Below are 16219 nucleotides of genomic sequence, written 5' to 3' on the forward strand. Positions count from 1 at the left end.
GAGCCCAGCCACCTACTTAGAAAGATTAATGGAAGCTTTTAGACAGTACACCCCCATAGATCCAGAGGCTCCAGAAAGTCAGACAGCTGTTGTAATGTCTTTCATAAATCAGGCAGCCCAGATATTTAAAAAAAACTCCAAAAATTAAAAGACTTGGAAGAAAAGCGGATTCAGGACCTCCTTCAGATAGCCCAGCAGGTTTACAATAACAGAGATACTCCAGAAAAAAGGCAATTTAAGGCCACTAAAAAAAAAATGACCAAGGTCCTGGCAGCAGTAGTACAGAAAGAACATCTACAGCCAGAGTACACCCAACCTAGGTGGCCCCCCCAGGCATAATAATCTGAGAAAAGACCAATGTGCCTACTGCAAGGAGGCTGGCCACTAGGTAAGAGACTGCCCCAAAAAGAAACAACGAGGACAGGGACCCCCTAGGTCTACACCCGTACTAGTCACTCAAGATGAAGACTAGGAAAGACGGGGTTCGGATCCCCTCCCCAAACCTAAGGTAACTTTGCAAGTGGAGGGGTCCCCGGTCCAGTTCTTGGTTGATACGGGAGCACAGATCCATTTCCTCCCTGAGGGGCCCATCGTGACCAACTCCCACAATCAACCCGTGTCCGTCCTAACTATAACCCTAGAAGATGAATACCGGCTCCACCAGGAGCAAACGGCCCCTAACCAGGACATAGGAACCTGGCTCCAGCAATATCCAGAAGCTTGGGTGGAAACGGGGGGCTTAAGACTAGCAAAACACCGTCCTGCTTTATTTGTTGAACTTAAACCTGGGGCAGACCCCGTGCGGGTACGCCAATACCCGATGCCCCTAGAGGCCAAGAAAGGAATTGCCCCGCATATCTGCCAGCTCCTTGACCAAGGGGTCCTTTGCTCATGCCACTCACCCTGGAATACTCCGTTATTGCCAGTACGAAAACCTAATAGTGGAGAATACAGACCTGTACAAGACTTAAAAAAAATCAATAAGAAGGTTGTGGATATACATCCAACTGTGCCTAACCCATATACCCTCCTGAGTACCCTAAACCCTAAACATCAATGGTACACCGTTTTAAATTTAAAAGATGCTTTCTTCAGTTTTCCTTTAGCCCCTCAGAGCCAAAAGCTCTTCACCTTCGAGTAGAATGACCCTGATAGAGGCGTAAGTGGCCAACTGACATGGACCAGACTGCCGCAAGGATTCAAAAACTCTCCTACCCTGTTCGATGAGGCCCTCCATGAAGACCTAGGATAACAACGACCTTAAACCCTGCCTTGCTGCTGCCCAACCCGGACCTGGACGCCCCACTCCACGACTACACCGAGATACTAGCTCAGGTGCACGGAGTTCGAGAAGACCTGCAGGGCCGCCCACTTCCTGACGCCGACCTCGTCTGGTTCACTGATAGGAGCAGCTTCATGCATCAGGGCCAGAGGTACGCTGGAGCGGCAGTGACTTCAGAGACTGAGGTAATCTGGGCGGAACCCCTGCCCCCGGGGACATCGGCCCAGAAGGCCGAATTGATAGCGCTCACCCAAGCTCTTACCTTAGGGGCGGGGAAAAAGCTGATGATATATACAGACAGCCGATATGCTTTTGCAACAGCGCATATACATGGGGCCATTTACAGGGCGCGGGGGTTACTGACGGCTAAAAAAAAAAAAGAGATAAAAAAAACAAGCAAAAAATCCTAGCCCTGCTAATAGCCCTATGGAGGCCAGAAAAGTTAGCCATTATGCATTGCCCAGGGCATCAGAAACTAACTACTCCAACTGCTCAAGGCAACTTTCTGGCGGAGCAAACTGCAAGAAAGGTGGCGAAGACTCCCAGCCAACTCCTTGCACTCCAGCTCCCTGACCTGGGCCCCCGGGACTTGCCATATTTCCCTGATTATTCAGAACAAGATCTCCAGTGGATTGACAAGCTTCCCCTGAAACAGATCCAGAATAGGTGGTGGACTGATACTAATGACCAAACCATCCTACCAGAAAAATTAAGACAACAAATGTTAGAACACATCCACCGAACCACCCAAATGGGTGCTCGGCGGATGATAGACCTGATCAGACACTCTAAGCTCAAATTCAGACATACAGCCGAGATGGCCAGCAACATCGTGACAAGTTGCAAAGTCTGCCAGCTTAACAACGCCTACCCCCAATCCCAGGCTGCAATGGGAACAAGGCTCAGGGGAACCAGGCCCGGTATCTACTAGGAAGTAGATTTTACTGAGATAAAGCCAGGAAAATACGGGTATCGGTACTTACTTGTCTTTGTAGATACTTTTTCAGGGTGGACTGAAGCATTCCCCACCAAGAAAGAAACTGCTTAGGTTGTAGCAAAGAAAATCCTAGAAGATATCCTCCCCAGGTATGGCTTCCCCGTCCAGATAAGGTCAGATAATAGGCCGGCCTTCGTCGCTAAGGTAAGTCAGGATTTGGCTTCCATCCTTAAGGCAAATTAGAAACTACATTGCGCTTGCAAGCCCCAGAGTTCAGGACAAGTAAAGAGAATGAATCGGACCTTAAAAGAGACCTTAACTAAATTAACTATAGAGACTGGCGCTAATTAGGTGGTCTTTCTCCCCTACGCTCTGTTCCGGGCCCTTAATACCCCTTACAGGCTAGGCCTTACTCCTTATGAAATTATGTATGGCAGACCCCCACCCTTAGTTCCCGGCCTAAAAGATAATCTGCTCAAGTCCGAAACAGAAAATGTCTCTGAACTCTTATTTTCCCTACAAGCCTTGCAGAAAATTCATCAAAAAATCTGGCCCAAGCTGAAGGAACTATATGAGACTGGTCCCCCGCTGACACCCCATCCGTACCAGCCGAGAGACTGGGTCCTGGTCAAGCGACACCGACAAGAGACCCTAGAACCCAGGTGGAAAGGACCACTCCAGGTACTCCTAACCACACCCACCGCCCTGAAGGTAGAAGGCATCGCATCGTAGATCCACTACACCCACGTCAAGCCAGTGGACCCAACCTCCGATCTTCTGGGACCAATCACGGTGGCGGCTAAAGCACCGGATACGTAGACTGTGGACAGAGCTAGAAACAACCCCTTAAAACTCACCCTGCGCCGGCAGCATAGCTCACTGCAAACATGCAGTTAGGTAGTCTAACCCTAACGTTAGTCGCCCTAGTGGCCGCTAAAGAAATCACAAAACCAGCTCATAATCCCTTTGTCTGGAGATTCTGGCTTTATGAAAACCGAACCCACCCTGGGCAACCTCATAAGCCTGGGCAACCTCATAAGCCTGGAAAATTATTGGCCAGTGCTGATTGCCCTTCCTCAAGGTGCAACAGCCCAATTCTACTAAATTTTACTGGTTTTCAAATAGCCAAACCTATGACACCAATAATATGCTTTAAGTTTAATCAGACTAAATACAATTGTAAACACTATTAGTGGCACCAAAATGCCGGCTGTCCTTATAACTATTGTAACATCCATAGACCCCGTTATTGAAGAGAGAGAAAACAGACCCTAAGTGGCCCTTCCATCGTAGACGGGATAAAGACTTTTCATATACATAGATAGTTAGAGACCCCTGGAACTCCCGCTAGACCTCGCCTCAACATGGGGCTGTATACTACTCCCCCTCCTCCACATGGCCTAGCAGTCACCTCTATCTGTGGCGAGGCCTAGTACAAGTACTGCCCCTGGTCCACGGGAATATCCCACGACAGGAAAACAGAAACCTCTCGTATGCTCCTATCCTGAACGTGCCCCTATACCTAAACCCCAGTCAGGAAAAGTTTCCCTACTGTTTCTCAAGAACCAATTCCAGCCTCTGCAGCATCACTGCAACGCCCCCTAATATCACCTTAAAGGCTCCATCAGGCATATTCTTCTGGTGTAATAGAACTTTATCTAAAAACCTACCTAGTCCTTCTGTTAATAACCTACTGTGTCTCCCTGTCACATTAGTTCCCCGGTTGACTCTACTAACTGCTGACGAGTTCCTAGGGTATACCGGTAACCGGACTGGTGCTGTTATTCACCCAGACCCTAGACCAAGACCTGCACGAGCCATATTTCTCCCCCTCATTGCAGGAATCTCCCTCACCGCATCCTTCATTGCGGCCGGACTGGCGGGGGGAGCCCTAGGTCACACCCTCATAAAAAGTAACAAGTTGTACCAACAATTTGCCGTTGCTATGGAGGAGTCGGCTGAGTCCCTTGCCTCCCTTCAGCGGCAGCTCACGTCCCTAGCTCAGGTAACCTTGCAGAACCGGAGGGCCCTAGACCTACTCACTGCAGAAAAAGGTGGTACATGTATATTTCTAAAAGAAGACTGTTGTTTCTACATAAATAAATCAGGACTTATAGAGGACCGGGTCCAACAGTTACGCAAGTTAAGCACTGAAGTAAAAACACGGCAGTTTGCTTCAGCTGCAGACCAATGGTGGCATTCCTCTATGTTTTCTCTGTTAGCCCCCTTCCTTGGACCCCTGCTAAGTCTACTATTTCTGCTAACCGTAGGACCTTGTGTTGTTAACAGAATTTTACAATTTGTTAGGGAGAGATTTGACACCGTACAACTCATGGTCCTCAGAGCCCAATACCAACCTGTAAACGCTGAAACAGAATCAGACTTATAAGACCCAAGATTGGCTCTAAAGATACCTGAAAAGAAGGGGGAATGAAAGGAGCTGGGCACATTCCTCAGCCCCCGGGCTCGAAACTCCCTGAGCCCAGTACAAACACCACCTGGAAAGTCTCCGATAAGGAGACAGCCGTTCAAGGTTACTGAAAGCACAGGAGCCAAAAGAATTTCTTTGTTCCCCTGCAACTTTCGGGCTATAAAAAGCAAACGCACGCATTGATCGGGGCCCTCTTGTATACTGTGTAAAGGAGGGACCAGGTTCGAACTTGTAGTAAAGATCCTTGCCGCTTGGCTTTGACTCTGGACTCTGGTGGTCTTCTTTGGGGAACAAACAGTCTGGGCATAACAATACAATATCACAGAGAAAAACATAAGATATGCTGAATATAGTAGTTGTCAGTATTTTAGGGAATTCTGGTGACATCAGTAGGAAATTCAGCACCTGATTCCTTCCTTTTCCTTTTCATTTACCCTCCTGTGATATCTCTGCTTTTACTACTTTGTTTTGAATTTCATCTCTAAAGAAAATAGTGTTAGAATACACTTTTAATAGTATAAGAGCAATGTATATATGTTTGATAAATGTGTGTTATTTCCTTTTAAAAGAATTGACTGTCCTAAAGTGTATCTGGTATTCTATTCATTTCTAATGCTAAATAAACTTCTTTATATCTGGACCACAATGACAGTGTCACCTATGATGGTCTGCCAAGATTTAAGTGTCTTCTGTATAGTCAGATAGAAATAATTTTATTTGACGTAGTTTAAATGTGAAATGCTTTTCTGGTATTACATTTCTTCAGAAATTGGTAATCTATGATTTAACTAAAATATGTGGTCAATTGGATTAGCACACCTTTAACCATCTGTGTGTAAGATAACTTCCTTCCCCACCCCAAATAAGTTAACAGTTTTGTTAATCGTTAGTGGAGGATCAGTGGATAACTCATCCTACATTGTGCATGCAATGTTTTTTGACTTTTGGACTTGTTCTGTCAAGGACAGCTTTTAGTAGGTGAATATTGTTTTTAGTTTTATAAGAAATTGAGAAAAAGTTTAAAAAAATAGTACTCTATGATTAGTAGTACAGTAACATACTATCTAATGGCTATATTAGATGACTATAATGACTATATTAGATATATTAACAGTATAATTTTTTTCAACAATTATTCCAGTTATCTGAATAAAGCACACCTGGGATGTGTCTAATTCCCCCATCCTCAAATTTTGACAACACATGTGCAATGTTGTCTACCAGTACCGGAGTCTCATTAGAGACTCAAGTATCCACATGTTGTGATTTGTTTTGTTTTGTTTTTTAATGGAGGCTAGTCACAGCGGCGTTCTCTCCCTCACAGTACCGAAATACCGGACTCCCAGGAGAAAAGCAGCTGCGCAGCTTATACCACATTGTTTGTACAAGCCATTTAGGCACAGTGAGCCACTCTTCTCAGTTAGGGAATGGTGGCAGTCCTCCCAAATCCAAGGTCCCAAACACCAGCCAAGGGCCAGCCTTGTAAGCTGGCCTTTCTAAGGATGGCAGTCTCCTGCCTGCTGTATGAAACCTTTACTATAGAACAGCTATGGCCCTGATATAATTTGGGGGGGGTTCTTAGCATTTTATTTTATTTATTTATTTATTTTATTTATTTATTTATTTTGAGACGGAGTCTCGCTCTGTCGCCCAGGCTGGAGTGTAGTGGCCAGATCTCAGCTCACTGCAAGCTCTGCCTCCTGGGTTCACGCCATTCTCCTGCCTCAGCCTCCCGAGTAGCTGGGAATACAGGTGCCCACCACCTCGCCTGGCTAGTTTTTTGTATTTTTTAGTAGAGACGGGGTTTCACCGTGTTAGCCAGGATGGTCTCAATCTCCTGACCTTGTGATCCGCCTGTCTCGGCCTCCCAAAGTGCTGGGATTACAGGCTTGAGCCACCGCGCCCGGCCAACATATTATTTTAATAGCAAATAATATAATGATATAACACAGTACTGTTTTCAATTGCATCATTCATAGTAAGTTGTAATGATGCTTACGGTTTTGGCATTTGATGGGTATTTTACGGGTATTTGTATGTGAATTGCTATGGCAATATTAGATAATCATAATCTGTCTTTCTTATCTGATTAACCTTTCAGTAAAATTGTTAAATAAACATACTAATTTCTGATTTTAAATTACAGTAAAAAATAGTCTTTTAATTACATAGATGGACATGTTTTGATTCAGTGTTAAATCCCTGTTTATAATTATAAAATAACATAAAACATTTAATAATTTTTATCAATTATTTTTTGCTTAAGTATACAGTTAAAATTATTTGCTATACATGCTCTATATAATTCAGTTTGGGAGATAATATCCATATCTGTTATTAATTCTTTGACCTTTAGTGATTTGCAATTTTCAAGGTGACTATATCTTTTCATAATATACAGTAATAGCAAATTTAGTGAATATCATTTTTAAAATTAATGTTTTAATTTTAGAGCAGTTTATGTTCACAGCAAAATTGAGAGGAAGGTAGAGATTTTCCAAATACTCCATGGACCCCCACATGTGCACAGCCTCCCCCATTATCAATATCCTCCACCAAAGTTCATTAGAGTTATTGATCAGCCTACATGAACACATCACCCAAAGTCCATAGTTTACATTAGGTTTTGCTCTTGGTGTTGTATGTACATTCTCTGGACTTGGAGAAATGTATAATGACATGTTTCTACCTTTGTAAGTATCCTAGACACAACCGTTTTATGGCCCTAAAAATCCTCTGTACTGTGCCTTTTCATCTCTCTCTCCCCACTAACCCCTGGCAACCACTGATCTTTTTCCTGTCTCCATAGTTTGCTTTTTCCAGACTAGTCTGGAATTCCACTGTATTGGAATAGTACAGTGGATAACTATTTGAATACAAAAAAATTAAAATTCCATGGTAATTGCAGTAGTCATTTAAGATGTTCTTTGTCATTTTGTTTTCTTTTCTTTTTATTGTTTTACTTTATGTTCTAGGATACATGTGCACAATGTGCAGGTTTGTTACATATGTATACATGTGCCATGTTGGTGTGCTGCACCCATGAACTCGTCATTTACATTAGGTATAGCTCTTAATGCTATCCCTCCCCCCTACCCCCTCCCCACAACAGGCCCCAGTGTGTGATGTTCCCCTTCCTGTGTCCAGGTGTTCTCATTGTTCAATTTCCACCGATGAGTGAGAATATGCGGTGTTTGGTTTTCTGTTCTTGCGATAGTTTGCTGAGAATGATGGTTTCCAGCTGCATCCATGTTCCTACAAATGTCCTTTTGTTTCCTTTTCATTTTGTTCAGCATCGTAGAATATGATGATATATGCTTTCCATACTGAGAAAGCATGATTTCTATAGACACTTGCCACATAATAGGGTTGACCAAAATGACATCGTGCAGCACTACAGACCATCCTGCTCTATGAGGTGGGTCCAGATAGACTTTCTATGAATGAAAAGGGACAATCTTAAGAGTTTGTACTTTATAAAACTTTCGTGCCTTGCAATTGAAGATAAGATGAGGCAGTGAATACTACAGGTAGATAAATATGTTCCTCACTGATTATCTTCCTTTGAGATATGAGTTTGAAAAGAGTCTATATTATTACGACATGGCTTGCCTATAACTAGATTCTCTGTCATGAGAAATGCCCAGAGAGTCACAGTGTTTGCTTTACATGAAGTGTGAAAGAAGTTTTTTCTTCCACTGGAGAGAGTGACAACTGTTGGCACATTCTAATAGCTTGAGTGAGTTGATAGTTCTGTTCATATATATTTTTCACATCAGATAGTACTCCCTGGCAACTTGCCACCACCTCTTCAGTGTTTCTTCTTAAGCTTCTCTCTGAATAAGTGGTATGCTTCTGAGTGAGTGGATAAGCTCATAAGGGAATGATCTTTCCAGTGGTTCTTTTCCATAGGAGTGAAACGGCAGGCAAATTTGAGCCTTGTCTGTGGCATACATAGGGCAGAGAAAATAGCCAGAACTAAGTAAACTTAACCAGCATTTTCCCCAGAAGAGTATTAGCAATAGTGAGTACAGTGATCTCCCTTGAGATCTTCTCCACTGGCAACTGAAAAGTCTTTGCAAGAATCTTTGTCCCTGGTCTGTTTCCTATGTTTTGCCATAAAATATAGTACAGTGCTCATGGACCTAGCTTCCTTGTGATAGGATGTTTTATTTTAAACTGAACAGTTTTAAGTGAAGAACTGGAGAAGCTTTGTTGTGTCACAACAAAATAAGTCCACTTGTCTTCCCTTTTCCACAGGGGATACATTTCAAAACCCCCAGCAAATGCCTGAAACTGTGGATAGTACCAAGCCCTATATACACAATGTCTTTTCCTATACATACATGTCTATACAAAGCTTGATTTATAAATTAGGCACAGTATGAACTTAACAATAGATAATAAAATAGAACAATCATAACAATGTACTATAAAAAGTTTTGTGAATATGGTTCCTTAAAATATTTTCTTGCACTGTACTCACCCTTATTCTGTTGATGATATGTGGTGATACAGTGCTTCTGTAATGAGATGGCATAGGCATCATGATGTAGTGTTAGGCTACTATTGACCTTCAGGAGAAGGATTATCTGCTTTGGGTGATCCTGGATTATTGAGTCTTGATGATACCGGTGGTTGGTTGTCAGGAGAAGACCATGCCAATGACTAATGGGTAGATAGCATATACAATGTAGATACACTAGACAAAATGATGATTCATACCCTGGCTGGGATGAATTGAGATGGCTGAAGATTTTACGCCACTTAGAACAGCATGCAACTTAAAACTTACTATTTCCAAACTTTTCATTTAATATTTATGGATCATGAATGACTGTGGGTAACTAAAACCACAGAAAGCAAAACCACAGATGTGATACCATGAAATACATATTTGGTCTTCAACTCTGTTAAAATAAAAACTTTGGCTGAATTAAATTTAAAGGAATTTAATTGAGCAATGAACAATTAGTGAACTGGGCAGCCCCCAGAATCATGGCAGATTCACAGAGACTCCAGCACAGTCACATGGTAGAAGATTTATAGGCAAAAAAAGAGGAAATGATGTCCAGAAATCGGAAGTGAGGTACAGAACAGCTGGATTGGTTACAGGTTGGTGTTTGCCTTGTTTGAACACAGTTGGAACACTCAGCAGTGTATGAATGGTTGAGGTATGGCTGCTGGGATTGGCCAAGACTCAGTTATTTTTACAGGTGCATACTCCTGTTAGGTTTTTAATATTGTCTACTTATTAAGCTAGGTTCCAGTTCATCCACATGGACACAAATACAGAAGTAAGGAGTCCTTCTCAGGTCATATTTAGTTGGCTTTAACAATTCCATTTCATGGCATACAACTCCTAAAATCTAGAATCTCCAAAGTGATGTCTTTGTATGCTAATGATTGATCGATGGCTAAGCAGCTTCAGGATGGGGGCTGGTCACCTGAAAGATTTTTTTCGTTGTTGTTGTTGAATCTTTTACTGATCTGGATTTTCCATTCTTGCTATGGCTGCCTCTTGTAACACAATTAGGAGAAGGAAAGTGGGGGAAAATAAAGTAGGGAAAGAAACATACAGTGGTTTGGGTGGAACACATTTTTACAAGAATTGAGTCAGATATACTCCAGAAATGACGAAGAGAAAGTCGGTCTGAATCATAGAAAAAGGGCAGAACCTCAAAGAACCAGTCCCTCAACCCTACTCACTTTTTTATCCTGAGCATGTACAACTAACAACTACAAAATCAGAAGTAGAATTGCTGAGCAGAGTGTGTATATGTGTGTTTGGAGAAGATGGGGAAGAAAAGGTAGGGAAAACCAAAATAGAAGATACTATGCTTGTGTAAGACTTTCAGTATAAGCCCAAGTACAAATATAGTTTGAAAATTGAAGATATTAAAGTGATTGGAAGACAGAGAAGAAAAACAAAGACAGTAAGTAGAAATTTAAGGCCGAATAACAAACATGATGCTCTGTCACACCCCCTATCCACCCACTACCATGCTTCAATCACCCAAATGGTAAGGAACCACCAAAAACTTCAACTGCCCTACCCATTTTCCAGCCTCTAACATCTGTTTATCATTGACCCCGTTTTACATTTTCCTGGCACTGGCTGTTAAATTTAATGCCCTTGCCAAACCTTTCCCCATCCCAGTGACAAAGTGTTCTCTCATGATCACTTGTCCCTCACTCCAAGGACAAAGTAGAGAATAGCTGGTTTAAAATGGAGGAAAGGTACAAGGACTTCCCAGGGCCCCTCTAGTAAAAAGGGAAAAGCAATCATTACTTAACGCCAAATACTATTTGGGACCCTGAATGAAGACTGTTAAAACAGCAGGTCCCCACCTTAACTAAGGTCTTCCTATCCAATTGACACCAGCCAGTTACCATTTCCCCTCTTCGACCCATAGCTTTAACTGGCTGGCCAACAACTCAAAGTGACAGACCAGATAGGTCTCTTATTCCAGAGTTCCCAAAAACTATCAAAACAGCAGGCCTGCTAAAGCCTGGCCTATATGGATTTTAAAAGCAGCAAGTTTTCTCATTAAATTATACATTTTTGCCAGGTTTTCAACAATCTCTCTCTCTTTTTTTTAAATCTCTATTCTTCATTCACCCCAAGCCTATAACTTCAGATCATCATCCCTTAGCTGTCACCAACACTGCTCTTCTGTGGCCCTCACTGAATCATAATTTGCTGAACTGTACCATGAAGCTTATAATCAGTCCTTAATGGGATTTTGGTGCCTATAACCCAAAGCACTCTACATGCATCACTTCTTTTCTTTTTCTCCTTCCTTCTCTGAGGCGTCTCTGTGATATTTAAATCTCTGGCTAAGTTCTATCTGATTCCCTGAAAACTTTTCCAATGATGAGATGTAGGAAAACTGTTTCCCTCCTGGGAAAGGTCAGATTGCCGGGAGAGGGAGGATGTAAATGCCTGAGACCTGAGGGAAAAGGAGGAAATTGGTTCCTTTCCAACATCCGTTTTCTTGGTTTCTCTAGATTTCAAGGAGAGTCAAAGATAAAATGAGTATTTTAATTAAGTTTCAGAAAAAAAGGGTACATGACTTCGATGAGAAAGCATAAAATTAAGAGGCTTTTCTGGAAATCCAAGAAAAAGAAATAACCATTAATATGTTCAATGATAATTTTCTGGATCTTCTTCTTGTGTCAAAAGTTATATATTTTCTCCTCAAAAGCAGCTGCTCCAAGAACTAACTAGCCCTCTTTATCTCCCTCTAGCTGGGACAGACTGATTCCCTTCCATCCCGACCTCTCTTCTTTCAGTAACACTGCGTAGGTGTTAATGGCCTGGGCTCTCACCAGTGAACAGAATTGTCCTTTAAGCCAGCAACCCACAGGCAGTGGCACCCAAAGCCTCGCCCCCAGTCCCCAGGGCACAAGCCACAGAGCTGGCATTGTTTCCAGTGTCTCCAGAAGAAGGAGCCAAAAGCTGATCCTCAGCACAATCAAAGCCCAATATGGAGACAGAATAACTGCTTCTAGGCAGAGAGTAGGCAAGCTGAGGGCAAAAAAAGGGGAGTTTTGCAGCCACCCCATCTTTAGAAACAAGGGGAAAACTAGACCCTTTTCCACTATTATGGTCTACAAGGTACTCTACTGCTCCAAGGGGATCTGAAAGTACAAAAGGATCTAAACAAATAAGGAGAACTTTTCCCAGGCTGGAGATAAGAATGACAAACAGAAAGATGGGTGAATGTAATAATGTGTAGGAAGATGATGCTGGGAACCTCCGTTCTTCACGTGGCTGCCAGCCCCATAGAGGACAACACAGTAAGAACAAGGACAACCACTCCAGACTGGTATAGCTGGGGAATCTTCAGGCCTTTTCCTAGTCCCACGTCAAATGTCAGATCCCATTCTAGGTATGATACATGAGAGGGAAGACGAGTGCAAACTTAGCTGTGTGGATCAGTGCTGGCCCCAGACACAGGGACTTCAGGAGTTCCAAATAAGGCTCAAAGTTCCCAGGGAGTAACAGGGCCGACATGCTAAAAAGAGAGACCCCTGCACTCAAAGCAATACCAGTGCCGCTGTGGCAGATGGACATCGCCATGGGAAGAGACCAACTGTAGATAGTGATGTGGGGAGATACAGGACGGTTTGAACCCGTAATGTTCTTATTCCAGAACCACTCCATCCCTTCTTTGGCCGTGGTTTCCAAAGGAATAGCATTTCTGATGCAGAGCTGAGGGCTAAAGTGGGCTGGGAGGCAATGACGACCAACATGTCTCAGCAAGAGTGCACCCATCTTGGGTTTCGGTCTGGACGGAAGTCTGGTCACCGGAAAGATGAAGGCATGATTAGAGGATTGGAACTCCTAGCCGCCTAGGAGGCGAGAGGAGCTGAAGATTAAGCTCATCACCAACGGCCAGTGATTTAGTCAGCCATTCCTGTGTAATGAAGCTTCCATAAAAACCCAAGAGGATAGGGTTCAGGGAGCTTCCAGATACCTGAATACATGGAGGCTTCTGGAGGGTGGTGCTCCCTTGGAGGGTATGAGACTCTACACCCCTTCCCAAAACCTGGCCCTGTGCAACTCTTTATCTGTATTTTTGGTAATGTTCTTTGTAATAGCCAGGAAACACAAGGTTTGTTGTTTTTTTTGTTTTTGTTTTTTGTTTTGTTTTGTTTTGCTTCCCTAAGCTCTGTGAGCTGCTTGAGCAAATTAATGAAACCCAAGGAGGAGTCATGGAAACCATAACTTGAAGTTAGGCATTCTGGAGGCCCAGAATTGTGACTGGTGAGGGGAGGGGGCAGCCTTGGGGACTGCACCCTCAACTTGTGAGGAATTGATTTAGAGGACCCCCAGCTGGTGTCTGCTACAGGATTGATTGATTGCTTGTTGGTGCAGAAAAGTCTTCCCCTCATTTGGTCACAGAAGTCTTCTGTGTTTGTTATTGTTGTACTTTGAGAGCAGAGAAAAATACATTGTGGTCATTTTTTTTTTCACACATAAGATGGGTAAGGGGGTTACAGTGCACATTGTTCTAACTGCTCTTAGTCCGTTAGTCCGGAAATCATGCTACGTTTGACACTGTTAGCTTATGATACAAATTTTGTTAATGATGCCAGTGAGACTGACAGGGTTCATTTAGGATTATAATTGTACACAGCAGTTCCTTTTAAGGACCACATTTGGATAATTCCCATTCTTCCTTGCATTTTATAGATGCAAAGGAGGGGCAGTAAGAGTTCTTAATGCATTAATTTCCTACCAATAGTATAATTAACATTCTAGGATAATATCTAGGTATGGCCCCAAGGGAATACTTTGTAATAAAGCATCAGTCTTATGCCTTTTTAAAACACAAAGTCTAAAGCATGCAGAAAAGCGTGCATGGTTTTTAAAAATAAAGGTAGAGTTTTGCTCTGTTGCCCAGCCTGTTCTTGAACTTCAGGGCTCCTCAAGCGATCCTTCAGCCTTAGCCTACCAGGTCATTTTATGCCTTCAGTATTCTATGTGTTTCTATTGTTGATTTAAAAGGTATTTTACTTTTTTCTTTAACAGTGGATGGGAGTTTTGAAGACTCTGTAATCAGGTGGGATTTACAGATTTTAAATATTTATCTGTTAACCAAGGGATTACAGGGAAAAGAAACGAATATCTGCTGATTGTTGCACCCTGCTGTGCACTCAAAATAGCACATCATATTATGTGCCTAACTCATCCCATATAGTCATCACAACAGCTTTGCAAAGTGTCTGTGCAATTACAACCTACTTTTTACTAATCAGGCAACTGTGGTTTAGAGAGGTTGATTCATTGGCCCCGATCCTATAACTAACAAATAGCTGACTCATAGAACAAGAGTAGAGACCTGATAGAGACCTGTGCAGTACTGGGATCAAGGTACAGGTCCAAATCAGATTAATTCAGAAAGTCACATTTAGTTATATATTAACTCTGATTTATACTTTTCCTTAGAAGTCAGATTAGTCCAATAATTTGTCCTATATATTTTTGGCAGTTTCAGTGCTAACCAGCAACTTGTTTTTATCATCAAAGATTTTAGGGCAGATCTCATTTAGCTAGGCCACAGAACCATAGGTTTTACATAAGCAAGACCAGGCAAGTTTTAGAAACTTATTGTAAGAATTATTTTATTTTAAGTGAAAGATATGTACATATCCATGTTATGTTACATATCCATATTTGCATATCTGTGTCATGTTAATTATATTTATTGTTTATTTAGAATCTATGTCTAGGTGATTTCTCTACTTAGACTTCCAAGTTTAGTTTTCCCATTAGTTTACTCTGCCTAGTTCCATGAAGCTTTTTTCCCTGGAGACTTTTTTCTTCTTCCACTAGTTTCTATAATCTTCTCTTGAGGTTTTTTTTTTTTTTTTTTTTTTTTTTTTTTTTTTGAGACGGAGTCTCTCTCTCTCCCTCAGGCTGGAGTGCAGTGGCGTGATCTTGGCTCACTGCAAACTCCGCCTCCTGGGTTCACGCCATTCTCCTGCCTCAGCCTCCTGAGGTAGCTGGGACTACAGGCGCCCGCCACCGCGCCCGACTACTTTTTTGTATTTTTAGTAGAGACGGGGTTTCACTGTGGTCTCGATCTCCTGACCTTGTGATCCGCCCGCCTCGGCCTCCCGAAGTGCTGGGATTACAGGCGTGAGCCACTGCACCCGGCCTTCTCTTGAGTTTTTAACTTCTTCACTTTTCTAGGGGTGTCTTTCGTTCTATTATTTTTTCCATTTCTGCCAGCTAACTGTTCCTTTTTTTTTCTGCTGACAGAATCAAAAGCACATAGAATTTCAGAATTTTAAGGAATCTTAGTGGCTTATCAAAATACCCTCTAGTACTTAAAACTATGTTTAACATTCTAGTCAAGTGGTTATTCAGATGGAGAACCTGAAACTTAAGGAGGTTAAAGTGACTTATTTGGATATAGGAAGTGGCAGAAATGAGATTTGAACTCCTTTGAAAGCCCAGTCCTCTCCCTTCTTCATTATCCTGTCAGTGTGCATTTTAATAATAGAACGGGAAGGTGGGAATAGTGAACACAGTGGACGAGGAAAAGAATGGAATCAACTGATGAACCAATGGAAGAGGATAGGAATGAAAGGAGTAGGGGAAGGCCTAGTTTGAGGAGAACACTGAGTTAGGCAGGAATGAGGATTTTAGAAAAGAGGTCAGAATATTGGGGTTTATGACAAGTTTGATAGATTTTAGAAAGAAAAGGCACAGGATGTTGGGAGTTATCTAGAAAGGCGTATTAAAATAAGAGGTTCAAGGGAATCGCAAACGAGTGGCTGCTTTTTTGGTTGTTTAATTGGAGCAGCTGACAAACTTCAGAGTTTCTATTGAATGATGGTAAAATAATTTGAGTCACTGGGAGGAGTCGGTATAGCAGATAGGCTTGTGGTATCATCTACCTTCATTGCAACTTACACAGGAGTGGCTCAGAGCCCCTCAAGTACTAGGGGACTAGAGTTTACAGAACTTGACAGATCTATGGCCCAGGGCAAGGTGTCCCCTCACCTCTATTTCTTTTTCCAATCTACTGACTTTTTCCCATGTCCATGCAGA

The 16219-nt window shown here is 42.4% G+C and overlaps 1 protein-coding gene across 1 annotated transcript; it reads right to left on the reverse strand.

Annotated features, from left to right (window-relative positions):
- Positions 1 to 12197: 12197 nt before the first annotated feature.
- LOC102134309 (succinate dehydrogenase cytochrome b560 subunit, mitochondrial-like) lies at positions 12198 to 12931 on the reverse strand. The gene is made up of 2 exons (XM_005549553.4): positions 12679 to 12931; positions 12198 to 12515 (listed from the first exon to the last, which is right to left on the reverse strand). Exons 1-2 carry the CDS (start codon positions 12929 to 12931, stop codon positions 12313 to 12315), a joined length of 456 nt encoding a protein of 151 aa, XP_005549610.3. The 3' UTR covers positions 12198 to 12312.
- Positions 12932 to 16219: the final 3288 nt, after the last annotated feature.

This window comes from Macaca fascicularis, chromosome 3, assembly GCF_037993035.2.
Source record: "Macaca fascicularis isolate 582-1 chromosome 3, T2T-MFA8v1.1".
NCBI classification, from domain to species: Eukaryota; Metazoa; Chordata; class Mammalia; order Primates; family Cercopithecidae; genus Macaca; species Macaca fascicularis.

What these genes read in the sequence shown, in the direction of transcription:
- LOC102134309 (XM_005549553.4), bottom strand. Translation starts at nt 12,931, where the DNA reads ATGGGTGCACTCTTGCTGAGACATGTTGGTCGTCATTGCCTCCCAGCC. An exon ending in TTTGAGTGCAGGGGTCTCTC is followed by an intron (nt 12,516 to 12,678) that starts TTTTTAGCATGT and finishes TTTGACGTGGGA; the next exon opens with CTAGGAAAAGGCCTGAAGAT.